This window comes from Varroa destructor, unplaced genomic scaffold (assembly GCF_002443255.2).
Source record: "Varroa destructor unplaced genomic scaffold, Vdes_3.0 BEIS01000007.1, whole genome shotgun sequence".
NCBI classification, from domain to species: domain Eukaryota; kingdom Metazoa; phylum Arthropoda; class Arachnida; order Mesostigmata; family Varroidae; genus Varroa; species Varroa destructor.
In genome coordinates, this window is record NW_019211460.1 from 21985338 (window position 1) to 22006764 (window position 21427).

General features: G+C 47.1%; 1 protein-coding gene across 17 annotated transcripts in view; it reads left to right on the plus strand.

The window, feature by feature from the left end:
- The window catches only part of LOC111255003 (cytoplasmic polyadenylation element-binding protein 2-like), a 256990-nt gene that overhangs the window by 89736 nt on the left and 145827 nt on the right, over positions 1-21427 (plus strand). For 16 of the 17 annotated variants that reach the window (XM_086975999.1, XM_086976006.1, XM_086975995.1 and 13 more), the window contains one exon: positions 7829-8018. Coding sequence is in view for 10 of the 17 variants with exons in the window: in XM_086975990.1 (XP_086832116.1) it covers positions 7829-8018 (190 nt within the window). In the remaining 7 variants the exon portion in view is untranslated. Of the gene's footprint in view, positions 1-2246; positions 2395-7828; positions 8019-21427 lie in introns of those variants that run through there. The other variant, XM_086975992.1, reaches the window with a different exon arrangement.

Below are 21427 nucleotides of genomic sequence, written 5' to 3' on the forward strand. Positions count from 1 at the left end.
GTGTGATGACTTCCTGTAAAATCAAGTTGGCAGAAAGTTGCACTGAAATAACCGAAACAATCACTTAGATACTCCTTCAACGTGTGAGGTTAGGTACGACCCTTCTTCAGTGTGGAATTACCGCTGTGGAATTAATCTTCAGTGTGGAGAATAGAGGAAATTAACTTTCTTTATTTGGTACGTGATGAGATATGTTCTGGCAACTTCATATTATATATCATATTATATATATATACATATATATGTGCGATAGCGTCGTAGAACAACGCAGACTTTTATCTTTCATGTTTAGCTTCCACAACGGGATCTTCCGTCAGAGTTAATTTATCTCCAAGTTAGAAGAGCAAATCGGAGTTGCCTTCAGCGGGTTCTTTCCTTGTAAGCCCATTTTCCTGTCCACTCTTTCTTTTTTCCCTTTCTGTCTTGTTTGGTATTGTTGGTCCCTTCGGATGGGCAGATTGACATGGCATCATTTCTAAAACGACTTCTCACTGTTGTTCCCGCTATTACCAGGACACCAGTAGGGAAGTTGGAGTGGCGAGGTTGCTCTTTGTTTAGGTTACCGCAAGATGACTGGCACAATCCGCCTTCAATCACCTACACTTTGACGAAAATCGCTTGTCATGCTTAAAAAGTTGACAGTGGGTTTAGTAGCGGACTGAGTAGAAGAGGCAAACTCCGAGACAAATTGGTAGACAGACATAGTTTCATTATAATTGAAGTTATCGGTGCACAGACAGTAGCAGCGGCGCGTTCCTTGCAGTTTCAGTTGTCCCTCTCTATCAATCGTCTTTTGTCCCGCTTTCTGCCGCCCTTTCGTTCATTCGGCTGCGTCTTCTCATCGGCTGGTCTTCATCGTGGCTTATGGTTCAGTCTTTCAGTTGATCCGACTTCGTTTTGAGCGGCAGAATCTGGGAACAGTAGCGTCGGACTTTTCTTTCCGCGAATTCCATCGCTATATCTACTTTTATTCAATGCATAGCACGGCTACTAACACCGCCTCTATGCAGCAGCCCACGAACAGTCAGACGAGTATTTCTCGTCACACGTTTATCGGACATACTGCTATCGAGCCAAAGCAGGGAAACAGGCACTTGCCCGCACGCATGCTCTTGTTGGCACTCACACTCTTGTCCTTATTGCTATTTCGTTGAACGCCTCCGTTCAGTTACGAGTAGAAGAAATCCAATAAGGGAAACGTGGGTCAACACGGGTCCGTACCCCTGTCTGTCGCTGCCCCTTTCATCTACGGCTGTAGCGGTAAGGCAGTTTGAGCAGACCTTGCAACTGGCCCCTTAGTGTTACGCCCAGTGGCTTGCGACTACGGCTGAAGTGTCAGCAGGACATTTCGTTGACTATAGCAGACAACGCAGATCTAGGTGCCGTCCCACTATAGCTTACTGTCGTCCGCTATTTATCGGACGACTTACAGTTTGTCGGTGTTTCGTGGCCGGGTGGCCCCTGTCGGTAGAGTCTCGCAGCCTACTTCAGCAGCTCAAAGGTAGCACTCATGGTAGTACTACTAGTACTATTATTGTACTGTACCGACACAGTAGAGACAAGCAGTATTCGGCGCTCTGGTAGCAAAGACACCGAACGCTTTTCCCTTTTTCGGACATTTCCTTGCAGTCATTGTGGCCCTTGTAGTTAGGCTATGGCGGCCGTTACTGCCTGTGCAAACATTCCCTTCTAATGACACTATGTCCTAAGCGCTAGCGCTTCTACACTCTTTTCCGCAAAAAAAAAGACGAAACAGACAAGGAAGCCTGTAATGGCTGCAAAGTAAGAGCAAAGGCCTGGCACTTCGTTCGACAATCGCTTTGTCCTCAGTTTGCGCGTTGGCACTTGGTACTGGACTGTCGACCCTGTGCCACTACAGACACACCAGATTTACTCAGCAACACCGCGCATCCATACTCACAGTTCAGTTCAAAGGGAAACAGGGCTAGAAGGAAGCAGTATAGCAGCACGAGTGAAAGAAAAAGCCAAGTGTAGACTACAAAACGGGGAAATGAATCCAAAAGGGAAGGACGAAGAGTGCAAACAACACTGAGGCGGCTTGTTTCATTATTCGCGTGTTTGTTTGTACTCGGCGTTCCTTCCTCTGCTAGCGAAACTCGAGGATGAATTCGTCGAATCGGGTGGGGGAAAAGACGGAGGGTGGAATGGGCGAGAGGAATCGTAGGGGCGCTGAGTTCGGCTGACCCGTGAGGAACGCGGAAGAAGGATGAAAGGACAGAGAGAAAGACATGCCTTTCAAGCGACAGTTCGTAGTGGCCGTGGCAATGCCTGTGGCCATGTTATACGACGCTGGATGTGCTGTGTATGGTTGGTGGTAAAGCAACAGCAGTGACATGGTTGACAACAGTAGTAACAGGAACGGCATATCAATTGGTAAGGAATACTGATTTCAGATTTTGAACATTCGCATGCGGATAGTTTTGCCTCACCTATAACCACCGTCATCCACAAGGAGTGAGAATTTTATTGACGTAACGCAGGGTTCCCACAACGCAACAGTCAGCGAACGACCGATGCAATATGACCAAGGCGTACTGAGATGGCCATCCAGTTACAGCTTGACTCAGCAGGGTCCAAGGCACAGTCGGAAGCAAAAGAAAAAAGTTGAGCACTGAGAAACTGAGCACAGCAACGAGCGCGAAAAGTTGCATGGTCCAAATGTAGTTGTATCAACTCACCTCGCAGAGAAAGCTCCACTCCACAGAATAGCAGATCAGTCCCCTTTATACAGCGGTTGACCTTACGGCAGGGAAGTCAGCAAATGACGGGCGGCTGGACGGCACTGATCGAAGGGACATAAGACGGTTAGGATATGGCAGGAGAACGGTATCCCAGTTCCGTTCTCCTACCATGTACGTTTTTTAGTGCTACTGGGTTAATGGTTATGTTATGAACCATCATTACTATTAATACGATTGTCACGCGTCCATTGTAGATGAGCCATCGAGCAACATCGTACTAGTTGCTAGCTACCGCCGGTCTTCCGGTTGGCAGGCGCCGCAAGCGCAACTGATTAGTGGCGGATTAGATACACGTATTTTCTCTGCGGTTAGTTGGGAATCTGGGCCGTAGTGATGGCTGAGTAGCGACTAATTCGAGCTGTACCCACACAGCAAAGCCCAGGCAAAATTAAGTAGGACGGTACTTTGCTTGCCCTAGGGCAATATGATTTACAGTCGCTATGGTGGCATATATATCGATAATGTCTGTTAGGAAAATGGAGTAGCTCATTGTTGCCAGCAAGCTTACAAAATCGTTTGTTTGCTCTTGATTCTTTTGATTCTGTCGTCTCGATTGTTTTCTTAGTCTCCCTCTGTTTCGACACACAAACATATCCAAAGCAATCTAAGTATCAGTTCATCTGTTTTAGAATTTTTGCGTATAAAGGAGTGAGAGTAAAATACGTCACATCACACACCAGACATCAACAAAAGCACAAGCAATATGCTACCAAGTAGCTAAAGCGACTGTATGTATCTGCGCACGGGTGGCTAGATAGGTAAAGTTCAGCTCAACGCGCCGAAGATCATAATTCTCCGTAGTGGATCTGCGATGTCAAGTCCCAGTAACGAAGCCTCTTAGGCTTCTTCTATTAATAAGCTAGTGGCTTTGCCATCGCGCCTCTCAGCGTGATCGTTAACAAGCATCGAAGTACCGTCATCGCCTTCGTCGTTATCGAAGTGTCGCTGTTTTCTGTACACATGAAATCTTCAAGAGAGGAGGAAAGAGAGGGACGAAATACGCGGTGAGCAAGTGGACGAAGAGCTGTTGAGGCACGATCGAATCAGACTTCGTACTCAGTTAGATGCAAGGTCGCGTCTTCTATCTTCTACATAGTAACCGAAGTTTCAACACCAGTATTGAGGAAACCGGTCGAAAAAGAGAATGCGTCTCTTTACTTCCTATTGAAGAGGATGCTTCTGAAGAGGCTAACAAAAGTAAGATGTGGGCAGAGCCTAAGGCAAAAGCAAGCGAAGCCGTTCATCGAACCGGCTTCGTCTAGGCACCCACAAGCGTTCACGTGCTACCCTGCGGAATTTTGGGGGTTCGGTTTAGGGTCCGCTGCCACTGCTAGTGCAGCTGTTGCGATCCCCCTTCATTACCCCCCCCCCCCCCCTCCCCTAAGCTTCTCCCTTGCCTCCGTCACTCTTTTGGGTCGAAAAATGGAATAATATGCAAATGCGTTTAAATATGACGCCTCCGTATTTCCTCGAGCAGTCAACGGACCGCCTTCGTGTCATCCGTTGCAGCCCAGCCCTGAAACCTACAGACCAATCAGGGCGAACCTTATTGGTTTTTTCTATTGCTGGTGCCATCATGGTTTCTGGTCTTAGTTTGTTTTCTTCTGTAGCCTTAAAGTTCCCTTTCCAAAAGACCTTTAATTCTACGTCACTCGCTGGCTGCTTTGCCTTCGTTCTTAGAGAAAAAGGGGTAACTTCGTAACCAGCTAGTCAGTAATAGCGACACAGATGAAAAGCACGGTTTGAATAAACGACGCGAATGACTGATTTTCTCTTCCCTTCAGTTTTGATTAACTAAGAGTCGTAACGGCCTTATTAGTTGATTTACTCTTCGTTCCTTTGAGCATAGGCTTCTAAACTCTTAACTTTACGCGCATCTGTAGTACGAACGTGAAACTGATACTAGATGCCGGCATTGCTATGCGACGTTTAATGTGAAAGAATATGGCTGTATTGTGCATTGAAACAAGTGGAATTATGTATTATATATTTGCAGCATTATTTTGATTTACGTTTTTTTCATAACGTACGTTTTGTTATCCTAAATATAACTCTTAATAAGCCTTCGCAAAGCCCACTTTTACTCAATACTCTACTAATATTTGGTGTGACGCAAGCTAGCTGGACTAAGCAAAACGGGTTTTGGCCATCGCAAAACCATCTCGAGCCGCATTGTGCAAGATACGTACGTTTTAGCAAAGACTAAGTGGCGAAATAAGAGCAAGCCTGCCCGGGGAGACAAACACTATAGCAATGGAAGGGTAAAATTAAAGAAAAGGACAAACTTCAACAGAGCAAACCCGCAATAAAGACTCTCATTAAGGTTATAACTAGCCATAACTATGTGCACTTACTGTGGTGGCAGAAGCTCGAACGAGGTGCTTCTCTCGTGTTCGGTGACGAAAAATGTGTTTAACGAAAAAGTTTCTGTCGCCGCGTTGCAAAAGCAAGACTTTTCATCAGTTGAGTATCAAACGAAGAAGATAATAGCAAATGGGAGGTTCTGTCACAGGTTCTCGTTGCGCTTCGCTTTGCCGGTTACCACTGTAGCCGCGACCCAGGGAGACTTCTTCGTTCTATCTTGCTTGTTTATACAGTCGCTCAGATGACAACAAGTCTATGGGAGCGACAACGTGTACGTTTCTTCTTTTTTTTCTATTTTTATTTCTTATTTGCGTCGCAAAGGGTAGTCGTCGTGTCCGCTGCGTCGGCGATAAGGTGATAGCTCCTCCTGTATTGCAGAGGAGCGTAGGGTCCGCCTGGGGTGAATGAGGAGTACTATGGCTCTACTTGCTGCTGTTTCTGGTGCAACGTTGTCGAAGAAGCAACGAATGTACGACGACGACGGCGGCGCTTAAACTTGCAAATCAATTGGGTTGGTCCATCCCTGTCTTCGTTCATCGTTGCTTTTATCTGAAGACTGGCCCTTGTTCGCTCCTTCGTGTGAGCCACGTCCGACTTTTTCTTTGTGTAGAAAAGAACGGGTCTGTGTTTGCATTTGCGCTTTGTGTTGCTGGCCAGCTCCATCGGTCGTTTGATATCAACGTTCTTTCGTTTTTCCCCCCTTTCCCTCTTTTCTCTTTGGCGTAACAAGAGGGAACGCACATATAGTACTACCCCACACCGTCAACACACGTACTCACTCAACCTAATTCACTTTTTACCCCTGTTTTTCGACTGCCATGGGCTTCCGCCAGTCTCCGTTCCTTCTCTTCACCTCTTTGCCTATGTGCTTCAGTTGCTCTGTAGCCAAATTGTCTCCTTCGTTTGGCTTCGTCTAAGCGCCACCTCGTCGATGTCTGTCTGAGTGCGACTCGCACACCTCTATAGCTATGACCCCACTGAATGCCAGCACCCCTACTGGTTACGGGGTTTAACCGGTCTGAATCTGGATTCGACCTTCTAGACTTAGAAAGACCAGGTTCGGAGCAGCAGGGACGGAAGGCCCCGCCGTTAAGACGAACCGACCGGGGCCAAACAAGAGACCGTCCTCTCCTTCATTCCAAGCTTGCCCGACTGGCACAATCAAATTCTTCCCTCGCGTTTAAGATAGATTTAATGACCCAATGGCGCGCACGTGCAGCTGGTTTAGCGCTACGTCAGCTAGTTGCTCTGGAGAGGCCAAGTCCGTCCGACTGAAATAGAGGTGGGAAGGCTAAGAAAATAAGGTACAATTCATGGTGCACCGCATACGGCGCCGCGTCCGCTCGAAGTAGTCCTGCTGAGTCGACTGCTTCGAATCTGTTCCGATTTGTGCGACGTGCGATCGGACTGATCTAAAGTGTGGACTGCGGGCTTTGGCGGAATAACGCGAAGAGCTGGTCTGCCGGGCAAACTGTTGGACTGCCTTGCCCTAAGGAGTCGAGTCTTGGTAGACAGAGCAAGGACAAACTACATAGACAAGCCCATTTTAATATAAATTGTGGTTGCCCTGGTGGAGCGGAGCCCAGCGGATGTCTTTTCCGTCTCAACTTACGGCCACTCCCGGGTAAATGACCCCTAAGTATTGGCACTTATAAGCGTATTGTGTTATTCGCTATTTTGGGCAAAACATTGCAAACACCTTGTATTTCAAGGTACAGCCACTGCTGTTTGAGATTCATGTTGATATTTCAGTCACTCAAGTAATATAGTATAGACTGTTCTCGTAGGTATTGAAATGAGCGGTATTAGGCTCGACGTGGCGAACATCAAGGAAATTCTGTCGAGAGCACATCACCAAGCTCACATACACTTTTCAGCGATGTATGTGTCTCCGAAGATGTGCGTTTTAGCCTGCAGTCCGTGCGTATGCGCTCTGCCATTCGTTTGCAAGGTCACCTGGCCCGTTCATGCTTAGAGCGAAAAAGAAAATATTTTACAGGATAGAGAGTTTGCTGAGTGATGGCCAGCGGTATGGAAAAGCTCGACTTTGCCGGCCCGGGTTTGGTCTGGCAGTCTTTTGTGATTACTGAGTGGATGACTTGCCTTACTGAGATTCAACCGGTGGTGAACGCTGCCACGACGGTAACTCAAAGGCCACATACTTGCAGACTGGTTTAGCGGGTCGGGGTTAAGCCGACATTAGATACGTTGGATAGGGAACGTTCCTTAATTATAAAAAGCAAACTTTTTTAAACTTACTAGCGTTTGCGCTGTCGTCTATTTTGGAAGTAGTGCAACTCAAGCCACCTACCTTTTTGAAAATCGCTTGGGGAAACTGTCGAAACTTTGAGCACGCTATTTTTACAGTTCTTATAACAACCAGTTCAAAGATACGTGTGTATGTTTGTATTGCACATAGTTATATATGCCGATAAGCCTTTACGCCCGAATACTGCCACCGACTGCTACAGCTGCAGGGACGGTTAGCCTACTTTTCAATGTTATGAAGTGTGAAATGAGCAGTACCCTATGCAACACTGTCGATCGCAGGTGCCTTTCTATTACGTAGTACTACCTGGTTCGCTTGCTTTCCAAAACCTTATACGTCCTTGGCATTAATAGCTCTTATTATCTACAACTACAGAAAACAAAGTAACGTGGATACTTTTATCTTTTTGTTTTGTTCCTTTCCTTTCTAATAGGATCGCCATACGCTGGGTCTTGGTGGGGGCAGTAGCGGTAGCAACGGCTGCGGCACCGGACCTCTCGATAACCTGCGTTTCCCATTCGAACAACAGCTCATGGAGATGATGCGGCCTTCCGCATCCTCGGCCACCGCCAATGGACAACAACAGCCCACTCTACAGGATCATGCGCAGGACCATTTCAAAGGTATATAGAAACATGCCAATATTTATTATAATAAGCATACTTAATAATATAATAAGCTCAAATATTTTATTTGAACGTAGACAAATGGTGCCGACAAGTCGTTGCTACTCCAAGATAAGTGTTTGTCCGGCTTAAAAACAGAACATGAACGCATGCTGTTTCCTTTGGGGAAGACCAGCCCTCTGAAGCAGTGGTTAACGCCAACGCCGGGCGTAAAAATCGTTGTTGGTTGGTCAATCGTGTTGCCTCTACCAGAATGGTATTACAATGAGCACTGCCAGCAGGATTTCAACCAGATAAAATGGCGAGAATATAGGCCAAAGTGGATGTATCTAGCCTAACAACTAAAAATCAAACTATATAATATGCTGTTCGAGCTTCAAGTCGAGAACAATAAGGATGATAGCGGGAGGTAACATCATGCAGGCTCAGTTGCCTTAAGGCTTTATAATTATTTGTGCATTTAATAGTATTCTTCCAATAAAGCGCATATGTCTCTGACTGTGATCATTGTTCTTATTTTGACTTACGGCTAACAGTCTTTCCGACGTACCGGAGGATTAGAGCGTCATCCATTGCGGATCGCCGATTCTTCCACGAAGCATAGGCGCGTCCGCTCTGAAGTACTGTGTCGTTTTGATCTTACCATTCGCTGACCATTATTATATGTTCATCATCACCATAATTACTTTAGTATCGTTGGGCTGGTTACTAAGCATAGCACTCGAGTTACATAGGAGGTGGACAGCGTGAGTATTTCGACTTGAGCGCTTTTCTTTCTACTTACTCTCATATGTGGGAAATTCCCACGTCTCGTTGATGAGGGACGATGCCGCGCATGTGAGCCTAGAGAAACACTGAAGCAGACCAGCTCCGTATTGTGACTAGGTGTAGGCCACTAGGTGCAGAACTACTTGCAGCGCTAGTTGAAGTGACTTAGACGAAATATGGCTCTAGCTTCATCTTCATACGTTCGTGATGATGATACGCTACTGTTGCACTGCTGTAGTTTGACACTGCCTGCATCCCGTCCCTGGATGGCAGAGCCTGCTTTCTTGCCGAAGCGCATTACCCAATGGAGGGCCTACCCACGGGCCGAGGGAAACCTGTTGAAGCACATGTTAAAGCTGCTGCAACTCGAGCCTCTCTCCGGAGTTTCTGCTTTGCCCTTCTGCACGTGTCGCTTGGCGACCATTCTCGTTGGATCTTGTCCTGGTAGGCCATCTCTTTGTCTAGTCCTCCTAGGACAGCCTTCTCTTGGCTTTTGCTGCTGGTCGTGTTTCGTTCTTCGTTGATTGGCCAGTCTGCCCGTAGTTCTTACTCGTGGCCTATTACGAGCCGCATTCTGCTTCCTCTCCCAGCTGAAGAGCAGGAGACGTTTTTGCATCTAACAGCCCTTAGCTGCCGCCGACCAAGCAAGCGAGGACCTGGTTAGCTAGAACCCTTACGAAGAAGGCAGAGAAAACGGCCTATGGGAAGGGGATGGGGTGAATGCACCCGTACATCTGTTTTCTTGGTATACCCCATCTCTTCCAGTCTTATCAAGCCCACAGCTACGTCCCAGCTTTGATGCCCCATTAGCATATCCCCTACTGCTGGTGGAGTTGAATCGGCCGCTGAAGCTACCGTCGACTGGTGGATGGAGCTAGATTTATATATGGGTGAAGTTGGCTGGACTTGCGTTGCTGCTGTTACAATGTTCGACGATTCTTTGTTCTTTGGTGCTATACAGATTCAGCTAGACGAGCCTTCAGGCTGCGGATGGCTCCGCAGGCGCTCGTTTGTCTGGACTAACAGGAAATGACAGAGACGAATCGGATGCACGCCTGTCTCGTCTTAGTGACGAGGCTTGGCGGCACTCCGAAACCAGCCTCGCCATAAAACTACGGAAAATATGTGAGATAGAAAAGAGTCCACTGAACCGTCTGGTTTCTTGCGGAGCGCGACTAAGCGAAAGCTCATTCTGTTGTCCTTGCCCCTATACGTGACATTGCCAGGTGGTGGAAGGTCGGCCAACATATGGAAGTGCGTGCGCATCCCGTACAGGAACGATGGTGCAAGTGTACGTTGCGAATAATCGTCAGTAAACGGAGCTGCAAATAAGTTGCTATTTGCTGTAGACTTTTTCTTCTTCTACTAATCTGTAATTTAGCTGATACAAAAAGGAAAAGACTGAATATGTTTGCACTTGTCGGACAATCGATAACGTACAAATATACTATATTTATTTAGTGCACAGTATTTTATTATATTTAATACACGATATATCATATACCGTGTATTAATATTAGAGCTTGATTTTCAGTCAAAAGCAGGGACTCCAATCCAATACCCATAACTTCTAACAATTTCTGTTATACCAACTTTACGAGCAACTGATTCTGTGGACACGCATTTTGATATTGTTGCCACTGCTAGCCACCGATGATAACAAGTGATGAGCACTTTCTGACGCGTCCGTTTGTGGTAATCTCCGGACGCTAAATGAGCATAAGGTCGCTCATTGGAAACAGCATTTAACGTTTCCTCTGCAATACGCCACAAAGCATACAATGGTCGTATCGTAGTTGCGGCAACAATGCCAATGGCGACTGCATTTAGCGATCACGTTACTACCTTGATGCGAGAAAAACCAAGTTATTATAGTACCCACAGGGGTTAACAGCGGTAGTTGAGCTCGCGGACAGAAGCAGGTCCGGCGTTCATAGCTTTACAATAACGTCCGCTTGCGGGCGTGATCGACCAACCGATGCCCTTATCGCCAGAAAGATTCTAGATGGCTTTGCTCAGGACGACGCTCCGCTTTACTTTCAGTTGAGTCGATAGAGAGCTACAGAACTCTTTTCGTTTTATTTTCATACCAAGATAATATGCGCACATTGGTGCATTTTCTGCATAGGCTGCAATAGCTGTAAGCAGCAAGCCGCACGCCGGAAACAAGTCTTGTGTATGTATGCGTGCACGCGTGTATGGTGTGTAAGACCGTTTGATGAGAATGACGGGGTGAAATATGGGAACCGGAACTTTTTGTTCAAAACTGAGTGTCGGCCTGCTTATGCGCTCTTACTGTCATTTGCGTCGGCCGTGCAGATTCATCTCTATTCGCGCCGCCGCTGCCACGTGCTCCACACGGCAGTCCTTCAATTTTTAGATTTCGTCTCCGCCGTATCTCCTGCAGGCTTCCGCTCGGCGTAGCAGGGACCGTTAGAAATTGAGTTGGTTGGCCGATCAGCATTTTGCCCCTCATGAAGCAAGCAGGGGAAGAGAAGAAGGAAAAGCACTTTGTCGCCGCGTCGTGGCATAGCCGCTGGCAAATCACACGAACTATTTGGCTTGGCTCGCTGTGAATGGGTTCCTCCGAGAGCCCAAAATATATTGAACTGAGCAGAGGCTGCAGCGAGAAAAAAGTGCAGTAGAAATGCATTGTAATGTTGGTGGCCGAGTAGGATGGGCGGATGGTGGGCTTCGTAAAAACGGATAGTAGGTCTGCTCAAGAGCGGCACGAATTTGGGGCCACTGCCTCTATCTCCTCTTTGCTCTCAACCAAACCAAAGTACCTATAGTGGCATCTCTCCAATCTCCAAGACCCTTACCCCCTCGTCTTTCGCGTCTCCTTCTCTCTCTCTCTCTCTCTCAAACACGCATTTTTTTGTCCACACAACCGTCTCGCCGCCCCGTTTTCCTACTCTTCCATTTACATGCAGAGGAGTAACTCTGCGTGTAAACGGAGTAGTAACAGGGATAGCAATAGCGCTATCGTCGTTATTAATAGGGAAGTAAGTGAAATGAGCCCCGATTCTACATACCGTTTCTGGGCGGTGCTGTCCAAGTGAGTAAAGTAGGCCGGAAACGTAGTGAAGAAAGAGTTGGAAACGCTGTTGCAGATACATGGATCAGACACGTAGAACGAGCGGCGCTGCGATCGCTCGTTGGGTCTAAAAACTCGAGTTACCGTCGTCTCATCTTTAGGCAGACGAACAAGAATATAAAGTTATGAATACGGTTATGAGTAGAGTGTATAGATCAAAGCAACTTATTGACTTGTGATTGAATTTTACCTTTTAGCCTTCCTCTTTCCGCCAACCGCCGAATACTTCTTTGACTGTGAGCTACCCTTTAACAAACAGTCAGGTGGGCTCTACTGTCGCCCACAGTGCAAGGCCATCAGGTTTGCATCCTTTAACTCCTAACTGTTCGGTCCACATTTACTCTGTGGTAGATGTTCCCTCCCTGACTGCACATGTATTATTTATCCGGTGGAGACGCTAAGAAGAATCTTTAGATCACTGACTTTTTCCCGATTTAGCTAGATTCAGAGTGGCAATGGCGGCCTTGGAAATGATGGAGCTCGGCAACATCACTGACTACGCCGGGCCTCACCGATTCGTCTCGTCTTACTATCCGCCCCATCAGACATATGGAGAGAGTTGCTTGATGAAGTTCGACAATTACACTGGCAGCCAGGCTATCTGTGCATTCCCACCTTGTTCCCTGTCAATAACTTCGTGTAGAACTTCCTTCTTTATCCGTATTTTCCGCCTCATCCTATGCATCGTGGTCTTTTTTTATCCCGTTGTCTTTTTTCTTTCTGTTTGTATATCCATCTATTCTCTGCTTACACGAGCAGCTTTCCCATCCCTACTTCATAGGTCTCGTCCTTTATTTTTCTCCCGGGGTACTATTCCAGTCCTAAAAGCTGGTCGGGGGCCTTCTGGGCTCGTGTTTACTTCGTGAAGTAGTTCGCTACCTTTCTTTCAACTACGTTGGTCTATCCAGTTTTAATACTGCCTGCCTAAACATTGCGGGTTTTTATCGTGGGATACAAAATCGTTGGTGGCGGGGATCTAATCAGCCGTAGAGTATATCGCATGCCGCGAACAAGGAAGAGTAGCCATCTACGAGTAGTGGTTTTATTAATGATCAAGACGATGTTTCGGTGCCGTCCGCGGAGCAGCCTTTTTTTTGTTGTTTCTACATTTCTCGTATACTTTCTGATAGGAGAAAGGGTTAAGGAACACCCCATGGCGAAGGCTATTCAAATGCTCTGGTCCTCAAATTTAACATGACACTACAACTCTATATCAACTGATTAACCAGATCGAGCAAAGCGATAAATCAGGTTGTTGGTTTGGATTTCACAATTGGGGGTACAGCAGCAGCAGTCAACGTTGCTGCAGATAGTGTGAACAGGGAGGACTACAAATGAAATAAACAGATAGAGTAAGATAGAGGCTGAATGAAACCAATGAGCAAGAGGGTAAGCCACTGACCGAAAGATCATTATGCCATATGCGGCACAGACCTCACTTTGCTCTCAGGGACGGAAACACTATGAACTACTATGTGAACTGCGATGGTGGTGGTTGTTTAGAAGATCCGCTTTGACCTGCTCTGTGCTAACACGACGATCCAAGAACTAGTGCTGACTTACTGACAATGGATTGACTTGCTGTTTACTCATGTAGTAACAGGCAGCGTCGGGGATCTATGTTGAGGATCTAGTCACGCCCGAAAGGATCCCCAATCGGCTTACCGCTTTACGACAGTGGCAAGGCCAAATGACGACAGGCACGTATTGGTGCATGGAGCTTCGAGATGCCCATAGCATACAAACGTCTTGAATAAAACCCTTTGCCTTGGCTGAAGCAGGCTTCCTTCGCTTCGACTTCTTTTCTGCTACCTTCGCCCGGGTGCTGGATCAGCCAAGTTGGCACTCTGCCGGCCGCCTTTCTACCGGGGAAAAGTTGCAAAATGTACGTGAGGTTGGCAAGTGAAGCTGGGGTAGGTTATTAGTTGTTGACAGCGTCGGATAATGTGGCTTAGCCAATTGTCGGTGTTATGTCGTGAGGACGTCGCTGAGTTGGTTTCTGGTTCCGTAATTGGAAACGATATATTTCATTCTTATTGATATCAATATAGTATATACGAAAAAAAAAATATGGATATGAAAGCGTATCAAGTATCTTGTGCGAACTAGGCTACATATGAAGTGTAAGTTAATTCGCATTCTAAACGAGTACCCTATAGGTTACAAACAACAGAACGAATAGGGCTGGTCAAAGTCTATTTCGGTGAAACTATCAGCGGAAGGCCCACTTCCTCAGCAGATTTCTCGGCTCGCGAATCTGCTCGGCTTGTTTGTTCGGTCTACAGGGTCTGTAGGCAATCGGTAGGTTAATAGCTCAATACAATGCAGACATTTCAGGCAGCGTATTTATGATACCGTATAAGAGGCGGGACATGGTTGGGCTTTAGTGGGCTAATTTCATTCGGACATATGTTTTATAGCGTTTGAATTTTCTAGCCCAATACTCACAGCTTCACTGGAATGATTAACAATATATACATTCTAGAACTTGTTTTGGCCGACAACATTAAAGGAATCTACTTTGTCTTCTCGAAATAGAAATTCTTGTTAGCTAACGGCCGTTTTTAATTAATTAGGTCACCTTACAGTTAAAAGTATAACACCCTATTGTCCCACATATGCCTTACCCGTCTCATTTAGACTAAAGAGATACTTTGGGACTCTCCCAATCGGATTCAATTCAGTTAATGTCAAAACAGCTCCTCATCCTTTCGTATACGACACATAGTAAACTGCTAATAAAAATTATGTGTGCCATAATATATGCCCATTGTGTTTCATGTCCTATAGCTCGTCACTTGACATCCTCTATACCGAACTATGTGGTGTACCAATGATATCAACGCGTGAATGGTATGTATCATTGGGCATGTTAGTTGTTGTACGTTAGAACAAATGTCTAATACATTTTCCTATAAAACCAACAGGTATCAGTAAAAAACAATAGCTTAAGGGGTGTGCCGTATCCTAGCTCAAGCAATATAACACGGTTATATACTTAAAGGAAGGCAAATCTGACACGAGGCTTGCTTTCTCTTCCATATACAGTTTTACACTGGGCCATACAGAGTAATGAAATCGAAGTGAGTGAAGCGTGATTCGAGTTAGTACAGTAAAAGGAGCGGCCATTGTTAGAAGCAGCAGCAATCCCCGCAACCGCTGACCTTGGCGCCACTGCCAACTGGTCCTTGATATTTCTTCAGTTCTTCTTGGCACCTGCTTCGTTTCGATAGAGATGGAGTAGTGGGATTGGAGAATGGGTGACGGCAAACCGAAACAGGCGGGTGTAGATATATCCAGAGGCGGTCGGTTGTAGTCGACAAGAGAAACACCCTTTCCTAAGGAACCACGTAGTACTAAAAATGGCGACCAGGCGACTTTTCTCCTGTGACTGCTATGCTGTTTGGGGTACTATAATGGTAGTCCACATATACACCACGTGCGCGTCAGTACACCGACATCCTTACGTACCCGAAGCAAGTCTGTGCAGTAAGCGTTTTCTGAGGGGTCAGAGGTACAAGGATAGAGAAGGAAAAAGAAGCAGAGGAGGAGGACGGAAAGACAAACATGCTAGTAGAAAGTCCACTAACGGGAAGTTATCCGAGTAGTAACAATAACTATAGCGACTGATCTCGCGTATCCGCCTGTCGCACAGTAATCGAAACGCCGAAAAGCTGCAGAAACCGCCGCGGAAAAGCAGCACTAAGTGGGGCGGATCGCGGTGCCTATGTAGTTGATACTGCAACTGAGGTCTCAGCTTCCGTTTGCTCTTGCCTTACTCGCAGCTTTCAACCTGCTTTCGTATATCCAAAAGCTTCGTCTCACTTCCCATCTCATTCTGCAAGAAACGGCGGCAGAAGGTAAAAGACTGGAACAGGAAAGTGGTGCAGAGTACGTGATCCTATCTTTCAGTTTTATGGAGCGCGGAAAGGCAGACCGAGTAAAAGAGATGGAGGAAAACAACGGTTCTTATCCAACTACTGCATGCTCCCTCTCGGTTGTCGACTTGCCTGAAAGTACAGTAAGCACTGAGTGAACGCCTGTGCTCCGCTTAGTCTCAGTGCCTGTGCCAGCCTACTCTCATACTTTCTTTTTTCTCATCATTTCACCCGCCATTTCTGCGGGTACACCTCGCAGCTTTAAGTTTAACCACAGCCATCACCTCTACGCCCCTGTTATTCGCCGTTAGCGTCTGCCTGGCTGTCAGCTTTTCTATGTTAGCCTCCGGCTTCGCCTACCGCCTTCAGCAGCTTCCGCCGCCAGCTACCTGTCCACTGTTGACTTTGAGGTATTAGCGCAGCAGGCGGATGGGCAGGACGTGTGTGTCCGCATGAGGCTGACCGGTCAGGGGAGTGTTTCTGGGGAGCAGACGATGATCTATATTCGAGTCTCGTGCTGCTACTGCTACCTGCCCCTGTATCCAGATACAGTGAGTGAACCTAGTGCACAGAACCGCTAGCGTCGGCAAGGAAGCTGCTTGGGATGTGATATTTGGCTGGACCTATTCGTTCCTTGGCTGCTTCGGTCATTCGAGGCGTTCATAGGGGGGCGGTAGTGAGCGGGAGACCAGAGGAACGGATAATGGAAGGACGGACAAAGTGCAATCTTCTACGTGCTGCTTCTGCTAGTGTTGCTGGTGCCGTTGTAGCCGACGCTGTGTCATACGTCAGCTGTGGACGAGTGAACAGGCGACCAGGAGTTAGCTAGCAGGATATAGCCAACCAGCAGTCGGCTCTGCGCTTACTCAACGTTCGGGGTCGCTTCGTGCTCTTGCCTGCTCCACTCAGTTTGACCCAGCATGGCCAAGTCCAAGTTTGATCACCGTCCTGCTTGCGGCATGCGCTTTTTCGTGCAGGGGCCTCTGTCCTACTGTCCTACCCGTCCTCTCCGTGGCGTTCGGTTACCTTTCTTATTGTTCTACCATTGGCACCTGCCTGCTTCTATTTCTACTCAAACCGATACGTTGGGCGCTAGTTCTGCCTACTCGATCCACCCAAGCGGTCCAGGACCTCGTCTCCAGCTCGGCTGGGTCTTTTACAACGCGCTGGACGGTGGATGAACAATGAAGCGCAAACAAGCAAGGGTGGCTGCTTGGTCGATCGGTTAGTTAGGCGGGAAGCAGTTGAGCTTGGCCTAGTGCGGCTTGCTGCCTTCTTCTATTCTGTGGGCGCAAGAAGGAAACAACGCAAAGGCAGAGCTTTAGGTCAATGTATTAAGGATAAGACTTTCTTTACTGCTGCGACGAAGGCAGAAGCTAAGAAGGAACAAGGAGATCACTCTCTTCGCATCTGGGATCCTTCGCTCACTCTAGTCTAGCCCTCATATGTAGACATGGTTTTGCAAAATGAGCACTAGGAATGCCCATCGAGCTAGCAAGTATTGCCATCGGCAAGCTCCCGGCTTGGCTTTTCGTCAAGCAAGGAACTGACCGACCGAGGGGCGGAGGAGGTCTTCTGCTTTGCTCACGTCCTTTGTTTAGTTGCTTGCTTGCTTTATTCGTTCATTCGTTGTTCGTTTGTTTCCTGGTCAACGACGCGCTCCGGCGGCACTGTTCCCCGTAGCTATCACCATTGTCCTCCTTGCTTTGTTCTCTCTTGCGTTCCTCTTCTCTTTTCCATTTCCTCGTTACTGCCTGACGGTGCTTGCAGCAGTTACACTCTGCTCGCGTCCGCGCCATTTGATGACTTCTCTTCTTGTCTTGGTACTGGACGAAAGTCCTGTGCTGTGTCTTGCCACCGCTAAGCTTTGCTGATAATCCTTGGCGTCCGTCGCCACTACCGCCTCGCTTGTCTGAAAGACACACACTGAACGTTCTTGGCTTTGGCGGGGCGAAGGTGGCCTGAACTGACGTTGAATGAGAAGGCAGAGAAGTACAGTACGAAAAGGAACAAAGAAGAGCCAGTCGCGTGCTGCAGAGAGAAATCAGTAGTTGCTGCTGGCCTTCTTGCATAGTGCTGGAGTTATAGGTTTCATTCTAGAACAGAAGCAGGGGTAGACGCTGGGCGGTGTGAAGAAGAGAGGATCGGGCCTTTCTTTATTTATGTGGTCTTTATGTGCCTCCCGTTCATTCTTACTGCGCACTAGGTGACAAGCGGCGACGACGACAAACGTATGACGCACGAGAGGGGTCGGGTGGTTAGGAGACAGGAGAAAAGAGCGATGCCAACAGCTGGTGAGAATATAAAAATCGCAAGATCATTCTTCTCTCGTTACTTGTTCTCCATCATGCTCTCTTCATTTTGCTTTTACACTATGTCTTCTTATTTATCTGCGGACCACTCTTTGCTCTCCGTCGACATGTAGCGATGCACTAAGACGACGCTAGCACAGCATAAGCCTGCCTCAAGCGTCCATTTTGTTTCGCGCCTGTTCTCGTTCGTCTCTTTGCTTCGCATGCGTTTATCGCTATGCGGACTACAAGCTCCTTCACAGCTTCCGCATACACCTCGTACCACCATCATCGTCAACTTGAGCTTTAGTACCTACTACTAAACTGACGTCTACATATCCTGGCAGTCTGGTGGTTTTGGTGCCGTCCTTGCTGCTACCATCTATCCGTACTAACGAACCGAAATGAGGGAGACGTCGTCACTTCGGCTGTCGTTGTCTTCGTCTTGGACAGTTTTTTCACTGACCTCTTCTGCTTTCCTCTTTCTCCCTCACTCCCGAACTACTACCTCTATCTTACCCTGTTTGTCGTCTTCGAGACAAGCATTGTTGCTCATCTTCTTCGTCATTATGATATAGTAGACTGAGGTGATGGGATTTTTGTGCGCTGTCAGCGCCCTCACTTCTTGCTGTTCCCTACTGGCAACCGGTCGCGATTAGTAGCCGGCAGTCCCATGTTTAGCAGACACCGGCGTTATTCCCCAAATCAAATCCGTCGGCACCTGCTTTTTTTGCCCCTCTCGATCTTAGATCGGTTTGTTGGTCGACTTTTCAAATTAGTTGTTTGGCGCGCCGTCAACCCTCGAGGGTCGTTTGATGTTTATTGCATTTTTCTCCCCTGCTTTCGAGCTGTCCTAAATGCTGCCAGCGTCTGCTTTGCCAAGAATATCATCTGCGAGCCACTGTTACTACCGTACACAGCACTATAACTGTTAAATCCATTGATTGGCAGGCTTTCTCCCTCTTTTAGCTTTCGCTTTTGCCAGCTCTGTATTGTACTGGCTGTTTATTGAGGCTGTGTACTAAAGCCGGCTTGCAGGGTCCTTGCCCTGTTTCTGCTCTTCCTTTCTCTGGCGAGGACTCGCATCCTTCGCCGGTCGCAAGAGAGGAGTCAGCCTGTCACTGGAAAGCACGAGGGACGGCTGGGAGAAATACAGAGCCATCTAGGGGTCTTGTGATGGGGCCCCATGTGAACAACGTATGAGCCAGAAACCTAAAGAAAGAGTCTGAGCTACTGCAGACGGGCGATTCTGCTTTCGCCCTTTGTTATCTTCTATAGCCGATACTGATAGTGCCAGCAAAGTCGAGAATAAATGCCAAGTTTTGGAGCGTTGAGCAATCCCGGTTAGTTCTCCTTTCTCCGCTTTTCCTGCTACACGGCGTTAGCCCGTTCCTTGTTTCACAAATTGAGTGCTCCGACTGAAGGCATTCCTGCCTGCTGCGCAATCGTTGTTTCTCTGAGAATTTTTTTTGATTTCACGCACACTTGTGTCTCTTGTAGCTTCGTTTCGCCCTGCCAGCCTGTTGGCATTGACATCTACCCTCAGCGATCCTCAACAAACTTCACTTGCTCAAGCGACGAATAGCTGTGACAGCAACAATGATTGTAGCCATAGTCACAGTAGTTGTAGAAGCATTTGGCCTGCCACTCAGCAGTACTTGGGATAAAGAAGCTGTTGTAACATCGAAGAGGAGCAGTCTTGTCTTAATAAATTGTCCATTGCCCGAGCAATAGGAAGGCGCCTAATCTTTAGGACCGAAGAGAGAGTCTGACTGCAGCAGTGGTCATGCAGGGTAGCGCTATTTTACAGGAATCAATGGCAAAGCAAGCGTTCAAAAAAAAACGCATCAAAACAGCAGACTTTCCAGCTTCGAAGATTTTAAAAGGGACTGAGTCTTCGGCATGATAACATAATGACGACCGACATTATAATATAACAGTTTGGCTATAGCTTCTTCTCGGTTAGACCAATCACTGAAACCTTGTCATAAGCGAGAAGCTCCGCTTAGCGAGTAAGACGTTGCACGATCCATTTAAGCAAGTCAAGATTGGTTCATTTTCATAATTATATATCGCGCCAGCGAATTTGTTATTATCCAAGTCGACGGGGTTTTATGCATTCTGGCCACTTTTGCCTAGTCGGTAACGTTGCAGTGCTAGAGCAGCACCAAGAAAGGCGTATCACTAGCGGCATTGAAATTAACTTATTTCCCGTTACGGATACGAACAGGTAGATGTCTGCTACAAGCAGAGTTCACTAAATGACATGAGGCTCTCTTGCTTCCGCGTCCACCAAGGTTTAGGCAGACAGTCTCCTTTCCTTGCTTTTTCTGTCTATATAGCTTCAAGTGCAACGCAACCTCCCTTTGATTCCCTGTCCTACCCACTGACCAAACCTTCTCAGGCTTTCTATGTGAGGCGCGCCCCGAGATTTCACACCGAGTCCCCGGACCTTGCTGCATACCCTAAATGACCTCTGGCTTTATTTCACCATCAGCTCCTAACTCCGCAATCTCTCTGTACTCTTTGTGGCCCCTTTAGCCACAGGTGATAGATTAAGGCTTTTTGCCGTCGATAATACTGGCTGAAACAGCAGCCGTCACCAAACTCGGAGTAGTTTGGCGTTGCTTGACTGGCATACTCAGCAGGCTGGTGTTCTCATAGCCTGTTCGCGTTTTCGTGGGTCGTACTACTTCGATAGAAGATCATGGTAAAACGTAAAGGACAACCTCGTCCTTGTTAGAAGGGACTAGAGGAGCACTGCCCTGTCGAATAGAAGGTAGCAAAATGGCCCGATAAGAACGTGTCGGATTCTGTTAACCACGTCAGGATATCTTATAATGCAAAATATATTGGAATAATCTCTTCTACTTATTACTTTCATGAAGTAATTAAACTGCGCCATATGTGTACAGGATAGTTACTATGGATCTAGCATGTATTTGAGATGTTGTTTCCATACTTGCACTCACTTGTTTGCTTTCTACCTCGGCGGAGTTAGAAATGTGCAGTGCGTTGTTGGATTGCGGGCCGCGAGTGCTTAAAGCGCATCGAAGTCCCCACAATGCAACAGCAGCCGACAAAAATGGGCGCTGTTATCGAAAAAATAAATGACATGTGGTATATACGCCAGTGGGGTCATTGCAGCGGGTCAGTGGTTGTTATCTCTGCTATTAATGGAGTGTACTTGGGTTGATGGAGAAGCTAGGATTAAAACTAGATTGGAACTGACTACGGATAGGATCTAGCATATTTTATAATGGATAGTTTATACAGCGGATAGCTTCCTGCCGGAATTCACAGCTACAAGTTGTCAAGAATCTTCAAGGGTGAAGCACTTATGACCCAAGTAACTAAATTAGTTGATTGTGA